Genomic DNA, 12,688 nt, shown 5'->3' on the forward strand with positions numbered 1-12,688 from the left:
CCATTCTGCATCTTTCTTTTTCTGCGAAGCGCTGAAAGTTCTCAGTTTTTCTCCACTACATAAAACTCAGCGAGTTTGATATTATAGACTTTGTGTCTGTGTTTCAAACGTTTGTTGGCCTAAAGCCAATTCCACAACACACAGATTCTACCCATAACCCCACATATCTTCAATATGACTGCAGCTGAAGAGAAGCGTCTCGCATGTTTTATTCCCCATCACTCTGCGCTCCTTACAATGTTGCTGATACTGATACACACAAAGCATCTGCACGCTGCAGTCCTGCACTCGTACCATATTTCAGCGAGGGCTCTGTAAAAAAAAACTCCTCAGAGTGTAAGGCCTAACCATTACGGATCAATAAGTCATCTGATCATTGATGAGAGAGGCTATTTGCAAAGCGTTCTCTAATAAAGAACACAATATCGCTCTCGCGGTATTGCAGAATTTTACACTAGATTGTTATTTTTACATAAGCATCTTTCTCACAGGACGCTTTGCGTTTAGAAACATCTGGGCTCAATCGACATTCTTGCGTATCCACAAAAGCGTCTTATTTTTTCGCACCCATCGTATTCCCGTAACTCTAAGGGAATAACTCCGTATCGTTATTGTTGTTGTTGAACAAAATACCTGCATGTTTCATGGAGCCGAAGAAGCCGGATATCTACAGACGCGCAATCTTCAACCACTTCTGTTTTACTGCACGATATCCCAAAACTATAAATAATGCATGCTAAACGAGAGCACGGATTGCCATTGGGACTTACCGTATAGAAGGGTACTACAATGAGTGTCCGTGCCGCCTTTTGTGTAATCCACAGAAAATATAGGGGGGGGGGATAACTTCAGATTATTCTACATCAGAATTTCTCGCCGAAACGACGCTCGATCAGACGCACGTGGACGGAAGCGCTTCGGATGGTCGTAAATTTTGAAAACGGCCGTAAGAAACGGACGGATTTTGGATAATCTCTGCGTTTGTTATTCACTGAGCAGCAGTCACTGGCGCATAGACTGCGCTCCTCCCGCGGCTCCACCCGCTGGCCCCGCCCACTCGACGAGCCCATTGGCGCACGCGGGCGTTTATGCAAATCTGCTCTTCCCGCTGATGTTCAAGAGTCTGAATGGGATGCAATGCATGCAGGCGCCAGGCATAAAACACCGTCATCTAGAGGCCAAAACACAGTTCTCTGAGAGGAAAAAGCTATTAAACCGAGCCAACAAAACAAAAAAAACATCCGTTAATTAACTGTCTTAAAACACAAGTTATACATCTTCACTGAACTCTAAATAAATGCATATACATTGAAACAAATAATATAATTGAATGTATCATTTTTGAGGTATTTTTATTCAAATGCATTTTAATTATTTGGCTTTATTTATAAATGAATACATGAAAAATTGGAGTTCACACTGCGAGCATTTCAAAAATAAATAAATACGTATTGCTGAATAAACAGGCAAGCAGAATATCTGGGTGAAAGCTCTGATTTAATGTTAGATTAAATATGATTGCTCTTTTTACGTACTCTAGTCAGTATAATAAACACCGTTTACAGTGACTGTTTAAATACTTTTAACGATGAAAAGTGACATATTGCACAAAATGACTTTCCTAACGTGAAATAAATAGCAACATGATGTCAAATCAAATTGTCCCATCTAAAACTCTACTGTTACAATTGTTAAATGCATTTCACGCCACTGAAGGAAATTCTGTTGATCGTTTAATATTAATTTTAAAAGCTTGGCAATAATCGTAACACTGATTTTTGAGCAAATCCTACATATATACACCTTTTCCCTCAGAGTGTGTGTGATAAAGTTTGAGAGCATTTTGCCGTGTTTGTCGTTGTTTAAACTTAAATTTAAAAAAAAAAAAAAAAAGTATAAACAATGTTGGACATATAGAATTATGAAACATTTGAACTGAATTTGCAGATTTACAAATAAACAATGTCTCTCAGAAGTTCAACATCTAACATCGAGTTCTTGAGTGAACATCACATATAAAACATACAACAAATTCACTTCTACGACACATACAAGAAAACGCCGCTCTTGGTTGTAGTGCCATCTCCCACAGTCCAAACTCCACCAGTCTAAATCTGGGCGCATCTTTCCCGTCTCTTACTTTGGTAGGCATTGTAAACGTCAAGGAACATGTTTCGGCAGGGAAAGCGGGCTTTCAGCTTGGAACAGATGAGGAAGGAGCCAGCCATTTTGCGGTGCAGAGAGTAGGACTCCTCTGGAGGAGGGGTGAGACGGTGTCGAAGCATGACCGGGATCAGGCTCTGGATGCGCTGCGTGGTGCTCTGACTGCCGAAGTCAAACGCTTCGGTAGAAGCAAACGCTTCGCCGAGGATCATGACTGCCTCTACGTGTGCGTCCTCAAAGGCCTGAAGAGAGCGATAGAACAGTTTAGAAGCTGCAGAATGGAGAAATAAAAAGTAATAGCTTTGATCCTATAGGGAAACAACAAGAATATATGAGATGAATAGAAACGATGCGAGACAGGAATATTAAAAATCAAACCTTGGCTTCGAAACCGGTAAGGAACTTCAGATCTTTCGATTTCTGCAAAACAGTAGCCCTGTCTCCGACTGATGCTGCATGAACCACCTTAAATGACAATTTGGATAACTTTACACATATTAAAAGCAATGGACATAAAATGAAAGAACAGAATAGAAATATTTTTCCATTATTTTAACCAGTAGGTTTGGCTTAATCTTACATTGCCAATTCTTTAATCAATTCACAAATGTATACCCAAAATTATCTGCGTACTGTACTTATCTATGATATTGATAATAAAAGATACCCATTAATAACGAAAGTCTATCAAAAAACCCTTTGATCGCTTCCTACTACATTCATACCAATAAAAAGTTTAAAGAAAAAAGGTGTACCTGGATGTAATCATCAGTGAACGACTCTGGGTAGTCTCGACATGCTCCAAAGTCCAACAGATATATCTGTTATAATAAAGATCAAATTATTAAAGTTGTACTTTTGGTTTCACTTTTGAAAAGTGAAAAGCCCTGACAGCATTTTAGCAGTAAACATTTTTTGCAGTAAACACTGCAATGCTTTAAAATATTTGTTGAGAATAGCTTTGTGGAAACTTATAAATTTTTGTTATTTGAGGAGTTGATGAGAAAAAAAAAAACTGCAGCAGCATTTGGAATTGAATGTGTTAATATAAAACTACAGGTGATCAATTAAATAGATTTACAGAATAAACGTATAATAGACATGTGGGTTATGATTGTCTTGATCAGATGCTCACCTTGTTCTGTTCTTTGTTATAGAAGAAGTTGGACCAGTTCGGGTCTGTCTGCATGAAGCGGAACTCAAACAGCTCTCTCAAACACAACTGCAGGATGTTAAAACAGATCTACAGAAAAAAGGCAAGTGAGAATTATTTCTCTATTATTTTCTTTTAACAATAAAATAAGCAGTCCAAATATTTCCGAACCAAAAGAAATAATTATTTACACAATGTTTAGGTAACAAATGACCAAAAAAGGCATGCAAACATCTATCCTTGATGTAAGAAATATATTTAAAATATAATATTTTTATTTCATTCATGTTATTATTACTATGGAAATATATTATTTCTATAATATAATAAATAATAAAACTAAAAAACGGCCAGTAGGTGGTGGTATATGTCTTAATGATTCAGTTATCGAGTTGCTTATTCATTTGATTCGTTCAAATGACTGATTAATTCTGTAGTGAAGTAATACCTTAAATCATTTGGCTTATATATATATATATATATATATGGGGAAGCTGACCTTTTAATGTGTCCTATGGTGACAGCAAAAATGTCCTAACATCGAAGATAAACCCCTTGCATGCTATTTGTAACCGAAACTTTAGATACGTTTCTTATGCTATTTGTATATTAAAGCTTTTTTTTCTACATCACACCACAAGACTCATATAAGTCAACTACCCATATAAGTATGTCTGTCTGTATATAAAATCAAACAAAAGTTTATAGCAAGTATCAGTTCATTGAACCCACCTCATTTCTAGTGTCCTGATTCAAGTCAACACAGCGGTCCAGTGGAACTCCATGAACCAGCTCCATAGAGATCACACGACCACACGACAGCTCATCAAAAACCTCAGGGACCACGAATACTGGATCACCTTCAACTAACTCCCTGAGAGTCACAAAATTAATCGACGTGTAAAGATTTTTGCAATGTATTTTTAAACAGAGAAGTGCAGATTTATAAAAATATGATTCTACATATGATTTGATTTGGGGTTATATACCAATATTTTTATAATTACATTACTATTATTCAGAAAGAACAATGAAACTGATCAAATTGACATTTATAATTTTAGAATGTTACAAAGGATTTCGATTTCAAATATATGCCGTTCTTTTAAACGTTCTGTTCATCAAAGACTCCTGAAAGAAATAACACCACAGCTATTTTCAACACTAATAATGCAAAATATTTCTTGAGCAGAAAATCAGCATAATAGAATGTTTCTGAAGGATCATGTGACACTGAAGAACAGGTAATGACGCTGAAGATCCAGTTTTACCACCACAGTAATAAATACATAGAGATAGATAGATAGATAGATAGATAGATAGATAGATAGATAGATAGATAGATAGATAGATAGATAGATAGATAGATATCCTGAAGGGCCGGTGTCCTGCAGAGTTTAAGCTCCAACTTTGAACATTAGCGTAGCTATAAATGTATGAAACACAAACCTACCTAAACCGCTTTGCACATTCTGCCTCTCTCTTGTAGTCACACTCCCATGCCAGTTCCTTCTGTAGAACTTCAAGACTACTGTCAGCAAATAGACCTGGTAAAATAAATCACCTGTTAGCGATATCCCACACAATATGACTCAACAGGGATATTAAACGCGTGATTTCTGACTACACTAACAGAAGCATTTGCCAGCGCTCACCATCAGGCAGCACAACACTCATCTTCAGAACAGACATGAGGTTGTTGATGTCACTACGAATGCTCTCAGCAACGCCAGGGTACTGCAGTTAACCAGAGACAATTAGCTTAAAAAAAAAATTATTAATGATGAATGTTTACATGCATAACTCTGAAACCAGATTCTAAAAACTTCCGGCTAATACCTGTATCTTCATAGCAATTTCCCTCCCATCAGGCAAGACTCCATGATGCACTTGACCAATGGAGGCAGCGGCAAAGGGTTTTTCCTCAAATGATGAGAGTTTCTCCTTCCATTCAGACCCTAACTCCTCCTCAAGCACTTTCTGCACAAGGGGTTTCAACGCAGACATCAGTTGCAGAGATATCAAAAAGTGAATTTAACAACATCTGATAAACGTCAGTTAAAAAGCACTATCAGGGAGTTCTAACAACTGTTATTACGGTCACGAACACTTGCTAGCTCAGCTGTATAAAGAGCGCTGACTCTCCCTTGTGGCTGGAACGCAAAAAAAGCCCATCTATAAAACACTGCTGTTATTGTTAACTAAAACAAATGCTACAAAAAAAATAAAATAAAAATAAAATAAATTGAATAATAATCTTTTTTTTTTCCATTTAAACCAAGCTGAAATGATAAAATGGAAACACTTAATTATAAAGTGAAAAACTTAACCAAATATGTTTTTCCTTGGCAAGTAAATAAGCTAAATTAAAAAATTAAACTAAATTCAATTTTAAATTGAAATACTAAAATTAATAAAAACAAGACCAAATAGAAATATTACAAATATTCAGAAATATACCAAAATGACTTACGGAAAAAAAATGGTGACATGTTCAATAGGCTACTTATTTTACCTGCTGTAAATATTAATAAAATTAAAATTGCTAAGAAAATTCGGTCCCAACTACTACGTACTTACATTTACATTAATAATTTGATACAATGCACTTATTGAGTACATACATGTGTACATATTTTTACACTTTAACTTGAAGTTACATCATTTTTTAATATAAGTTAAGGCCACCTAATAAAAAGTGTGACCGAAAATTCTTTTTCGTTTTAATAGCATTTTTTGTTTTCATATCGAAGCTGCTAGTTAGCAAAAGTTAACTTTCCAGCAAGACATCAAGGACGTTTTTAATCCTTGATAATGTTTATAACATAACTTACATGCATTTGCCAGGCTGGCATGAAGTCTGCACTCTGTCGAACCCTCTCAAATATTTTCTGCAGTTGTGGGTTAATGAAGCTATTATCTGTTGACGACAAAAAAAAATTATAATAAATAAAACAAAAATTTTCCATGTACCCTTTTTGCGCTTTTAAAACACTCTAAATTATATTCATCAGAAAGGGTTAAGCTTCTAACTTCAAGCTGAATCTCTTAAAAAGGGAGAAAAATGAAGAAATGGAGGCACTTGGTATATTAAAGTATATAACCACAATAAAACTCTGTACCCTGAATGCTTAGCATCTGTCCAATTTTGAGGGCCGCTCCTCTAACTTTACACAGCGTGTCCACAATTCTCTCTGCGTTGGCCTCTGACAGGAGGGGAGAGTCTAAAAGAGCCCCCGTATCTGAAAGAGAAGGACCCCAGAAATGGAACCCAGTAACAAAGGGGTGTCGACACTTTTGAGCAAGCTAGTACATATTACCTGAGCGTTTTCCTTCAAAAGACTGCTTCGCAACCTCCGCAATAGCACCGATGCCAAGTCCGAAAGCTAATCCTATGGAAAGGGGGAAAAACAAAATAAATAAATTAAAAAAACAAATAAATAAATATTATAAACAGCCATTATATAGCAGTGCTAGTGACAATCACCATAAAACTGAAGAATCACTGACCTCCAAAATTAGCCAGTCGGCTTATTCGGGTTGCGGGCACTTTGCGTTCTCTCGCTCGCTCACTAAGCTGCAAGGAATCAAAACCATAGTGAGAGTAAAATTCATTAAAAAAAAAAACAGAGTACACCCCACAGAAGAAATCCAGGAAATCCCTGTGGATGAAGCTGAATAAACCGATTTAACCATCATTGATTCAACTAACAAACACACAACTGCCACATTATATAGTTTACCTAAGTTCATCTCATAATCATTTGTATTCTAATAAAGTATATAATAATACAATGCTAATCGGTGCTCAATCAATGCTATATAGTGTTTATCACCGTTTAGAATACTATGAAATAATAATTCTACGCAAGAAGCCGCTTCATCTGACAGAAGTATTTATTTCAAACATTATGAATGGAGTTTGCAGTAAAAACATGTTATTAATATGATTGTTTTTAAACGCTTTCAGATAAGAGCAGCATTTATTAAACAGAGCCGTAGTTCACTGACAAGCTACGCAAACAGCTTGTTAGCGCAGAACGTCATCTTTGATTTCATTGTTGTACAAATACATCGTCTGCGAATGCGATTTTGCGTAGCCTGTCAGTGCTGTGTAGTAAATGCTGCTACGTCTGAACGCACATGATGGAGATTTACTACTAAATCACAGACAAGACAAACATAATCATATTCTATTAATCGTACAGCCCTAATGCAAATGAAATACTTTTACAGAATAAACAATATACTTGGAATTAAAAGACAAATGCATTAGAAAATGCCATACAAGAAAAAGTATTATTTTAGTATGAAATACTTTCTATTTATTTTTTTTATTAATATTTTGAATTTAATTTAGTTTTTTGATTTTCTGTTTTCATTTCAACTTTGTTTTCATTTTTAGCAATTCAGTTTAGAATGTCCTTTTGCACTCTTTTTTTTCTTATATTAGTAAATATTCCGTGTTTAGTTTTTATTTATTTGCAGACAATGTTTTCAATAAATGAATTTTCATATTTCTGGTCTTAATTTCGGAAGCAAGCCAATTAATGCTCATGTACTTAAAAACACCATGTTATGAGTGTATTTCTCTATATTATAATTATAAGATTAATTTAAAAAACAACATCCTAATTGTCCTCACCTTTTGTCGTACGGGTCTTGTAAAATTCTGTTTTGCCTCCCTTGCCTTTTTAATGTCTTCAGGGCTTAACCTGGCAACCATCGAGTCATGGACAAACCTAATAGGATGATGAGACACTGATGCATGCAAAAATTGAGTGCTTTGAGCAGGCCACCCATTTCTTTTGACCGTGCCAGTAGGAGCACCAACAGGCATCTCTGAAGTTTCCTCCCTTCCATCCTTGCTGGAAAACTCTGGTGGCATTTCAGAGCCCACAGCCCATTTAGCTACTTCATCTGGGTCCACCTCCTCCCACTTCTCAATGTCAGGGAATTCTTCAGTCTTGGGCGTCTGAAAATATTAATTTGACACACGTACGCTATATTGCCAAAAGTATTGGGTCAACTACGTTAGTACAAATCTTAATGTTGAAGCATATAACGATTTTCTAGGGAATTATGTTTTATAATGACTGACTCAATCAGTCCTTTTTAACCTTGCCTTATACACAGAGGCATTGTTATGTTATAACAGAATAGAAAAGGGTCCGGTCCAAACTGTTGCAATTAGAAGAAACATTAGAAGCACACAATTCCCTAGAATATTATTATATGCTTTAATATTAATATTTGCACTCATGGATATAACTAAAGTAGTCAAATCTGGGGGTGACCCAATAGTTTTGCCAATATAGTGTAATGTCTCTTCTTGTGTGAGTGTTCACTAACCACGTCTGCTCCCATCACAGTGCCCATCACGCCCTCAACTGCCTCCTGCGCGGCTTTGACCCCTGCACCAAAGGTCGAGTTGCAGGCTATGATCCTGAGCTGTTCACCCTGATTGGTGGCAAAGGCAGCGCCCACCTTGCCAGCCCCCCTCAACACCTGGAGCACTTCAGCCAACACCACTGGGGGAAAGCATAAATAAATTCACAGGCGCAGATGTTAGCCCTGACCCATAATTTAATGACTGAAATTTAATGACTTTATTTAGTTTTTATGCATATATTTTCATTAATATATTTTTTTTGTTATTTGTGCTTTGGTTTGTCTCTATACACAAACACTAATAAGAATACTATTTAGGTTTAATTTCAGTTTTAGTACAGTGTTAGTAATGAAGTGCTTCAACTTAAAGGCTCAGAAATGTACATTTTGCCATTAATTACTTTCTCTCATTACATTCCAAACCCATAAAACCTTTGTTTATGTTCAGAACAGCGATTAAGATATTTTTGATTAAATATGGAGTCTTTTGTTTTCTTTGCGCACAAAAATTGTTCTTGTATGTCACACGGACCATTTTAACAATGTCATAACTACACTTCTGTGCTCTGACCCTTGCTGCCTACGATTTAAATCAAAAATATATAGACAGAGGCACTTCTAAAGTAGCATTTAGCTGCAATGCAGACACAGAGCAGTCTTAAAGAATATGAAATGACTTCTTCTGATATTATTTATTTGCGTATTTTTAATAGCAACGGTTTCGAGGTGTCTTTACACGGATAATTTCGGCTGATCTTTGCCTGCTCAAAGTTCTGTGTAAAACCACAATGCTGCACAAATGCCAGCCTAAATTATGCTTGCCCCTGGTATATTAAAGTATATCATGGAAATTGATATGCAGATGCATTAATGCCACCTCTGAGCAGCATTAAACAATCTGTGTATGTCACTTCAGAAGGGGGCCACCACTGCAGTGAAAATTGGGCATCCACGTTACTCTAGCCAAGGGTTGTTATCAAATTAAAATTTTATAATTTCGCTTTGCTTGTCATAGTGATGCACGTGCATTTATAATTAAGCAATTAGGCCTGATGTAAAGTTGACTATTTATAAAGTGTTGTTTTTTTGTTGTTGTCTTTGTTGTTTTTTTGTCCCAAGTTCCAATTCACTGACACAGACATTAATAACACTATTGAATATCACAGTATTAAAATGTATCCAATCATGACATTAACATTATTGTCAAAATACACAAGTTAAGATGACATGGCCTGAATACAAGCACGCATTATTACCCACGTGCACTTCATTTTACGCTGTTGTTACATCAGCTTGCCTTTATAAACGAGCACAACAGTGTAGTTACTCCAACTGCAATAATACTTACTTTTGCTGAAAGACCAAACTCTTCTCAGCGTCTGTGCGAAGTGTCCTTTCCACTCCACACTCCACTTATTTTGCAACCGCTACCGGACACGGAATTGAAAAGCACGAGGTGATTGACAGCCGACGCAGCCAACCAAATGTGCATGCGTCAAAAAGAGGATGGTTTTTTGGCGGTTTGTCTGCTATCAACTAATCACGAACGAAAAGCGAACGCGTTCACGTGCTTTGACTGGGCCAATAGGATTTCACAAGGGGCGTGCCCGATGCGGCGCAGTAACCAATGAACGGATGGAAATAACGCTGTGTACCGGCCGGGGTGAGAAACGCAGTTAAAAATGACACTGATGCCTTTTGAGTGAAGCACAGCACGCGGAGCGAAGTGACATTCATACGACTTTCCAGATGAATTAGTCATTTAACATTCCGCTTAGGTTTAGAATAAGTTTAACCCTTGTTCACCCTTTTGGACATTTTTTGCCCTTTTCAGTTTTTTATCATTTTTCCTGTGTTATTGCTAATTCAAATTCAAATTTTATTTGTCACATACACATACATACATGGTACGACATGCAGTGAAATGTTTTTTACAACCGTCCAGCGTTGGAATTAAAAAAAAAAAAAAAAAAAAAAAAAAAATATATATATATATATATATATATATATATATATATATATATATATATATATATATATATATATATATATAAAGAAGAGTGTACAAAGTATAGAAAATAAAATAAAGTATAAAATATAAAGTGTAAATATAAAGCTGCATAAAGGTGTATATCTATATTGGAATTGTACTATTTCACCCCCATTTCCTTTAATCTATTCCTTTAATTTAAATCTATTTGCACTAGGTACAAAAAATGTTCCTCTCAGTACCTTTTGAGAAAAAACCTATTAAAACTGCAATTCTTTATCACAGTGCCGTAAAATTATTATTTTTATTAATAGGTTTTTATTCTGTTAGCAGTGGCTTAATTTTTTTTTTTACTATTTTTTTACCAGATGGTGCCAGTGTATCAAGTTTGGGCTATAAATGCAAATACTAGCTTTATTTCTGTGTTCTGCGTGTTCTGTGTGTGTGTGTGTGTGTGTGTGTGTGTGTGTGTGTGTGTGTGTGTGTGTGTGTGTGTGTGTGTGTGTGTGTGTGTGTGTGTGTGTGTGTGTGTGTGTGTGTGTGTGTGTGTGTGTGTGTGTGTGTGTGTGTGCGTGTGTGTGTGTGAGAAACTACAAACCAACCACGTGTCAACTAGTGTGCTGGCATCTAATGGAGAAAATGTGGTACTGCGCCCAAACAAAATCGTACTATTTTATATATTGGGAAATAGCTCGATCAAAGCATAATTATATAGTTTAAAGTGTGTTCCAAATTTGAGGTTGATATCAACCTCAAATTTGGAACACACTTTAAACTATATATTTAAATAGTTTAAAAACAAGAAATAATAAACATTTAGTGGAGTTTGTTCTGTAGTAATTGTAATTGTGTTTGTAATAAAAAACTATTTGTGATGGACCACTGTGGATTAAATCCGTGAATACTAAACGAACTGAATTCTTTCCGTATAGTAAACTGTCTGCTGTGAATGCAACTATGGTTTTATTTGCATCCCCTGTGCTTTTTATCAATTATTTACATTTAACAATACAACTGTGTAACAATGAAAGGTTGCAATATATTTCTACACTTCTTAATGTGACTGTGTGTTGTCAACTTTGCCTTGCATGTCTAAACGATATGCTTAAAGCCGTATTATAAGCTGAACGTCTTGTCTTTTTATCATCTCAGTCCCTGATATGTGTGTTTAGTTTAGCAGCTCCAAGCTCACCTTGCCCTTGCATAATCAACATGTCAGTCTGTGTCATGTTTCTGACTGTGATATGGGAACAGATTTCCTTACTGTTCCTAACAGCCACCTCTGCACTGTTCAGCTGTTATGTAGTCCCCGTATTGAAGAACCGCACATACCCAGATCTTTCATCCATACATATCGTGCACCGCATACACTGCATGATGTGCATTGCTGCTTATAAACGTATTGGATTGATATTTATTGGCATTTGACCGTTTGAAAATCATCACGCTCATTTCTAATTCATTGTAAGAAACTATTTTGTCGACAAATAACAATGAATACTAAGTAGGCCTTAATAAATGCATTTCTATTTTGATTAAATAATTATTATTTCATGGACTATGACCGAACTAAACTATAGAGAATATGATCTGGGCGTAGTTTAGACTGCATACAAGCACAATTAATTAGACAAATTAACAATTTAAATAAATAACACTCACAATTAAGAGTTGTTGTTGTTGTTTATAATAACACATTTTAAATGAATAATTGCACCAAATAGTATTCCAAAAAATAAAATGCAAGTATGATTTTAGTTTTTTAGCTGATCGTTCTTTTGAAATATATTTTATTCTCAATGTTTTGGTTATGATTACATTTTTTTAATCACAATAACGCTTGGAAATGTGTAGCCTGACAGAAACCGTGCTGTGAGTGTCATGCGCATCTTTGCATCCAGTCTGTGCATCACCGGACATCATAATCTTACTGTAAATATTAGATAACTGTGTGCAACCTGAAATCACTGTTATCTACTGCTCGGTACAGC

The 12,688-nt window shown here is 35.8% G+C and overlaps 1 protein-coding gene across 1 annotated transcript; it reads right to left on the reverse strand.

Annotated features, from left to right (window-relative positions):
* Nucleotides 1-1,361: 1,361 nt before the first annotated feature.
* Nucleotides 1,362-10,179, reverse strand: coq8b (coenzyme Q8B). Its single transcript, XM_043259572.1, has 15 exons — nucleotides 10,056-10,179; nucleotides 8,669-8,847; nucleotides 7,962-8,291; nucleotides 6,827-6,893; nucleotides 6,637-6,708; nucleotides 6,439-6,558; nucleotides 6,151-6,236; nucleotides 5,156-5,296; nucleotides 4,972-5,053; nucleotides 4,770-4,863; nucleotides 4,049-4,190; nucleotides 3,299-3,406; nucleotides 2,919-2,984; nucleotides 2,542-2,628; nucleotides 1,362-2,405 (listed from the first exon to the last, which is right to left on the reverse strand). Coding segments are annotated over exons 1-15 (1,872 nt in total). The 5' UTR covers nucleotides 10,057-10,179; the 3' UTR covers nucleotides 1,362-2,108.
* Between the last annotated feature and the right edge of the window lie 2,509 nt (nucleotides 10,180-12,688).

The sequence above is a fragment of the Puntigrus tetrazona genome, chromosome 15, assembly GCF_018831695.1.
Source record: "Puntigrus tetrazona isolate hp1 chromosome 15, ASM1883169v1, whole genome shotgun sequence".
NCBI lineage: Eukaryota > Metazoa > Chordata > Actinopteri > Cypriniformes > Cyprinidae > Puntigrus > Puntigrus tetrazona.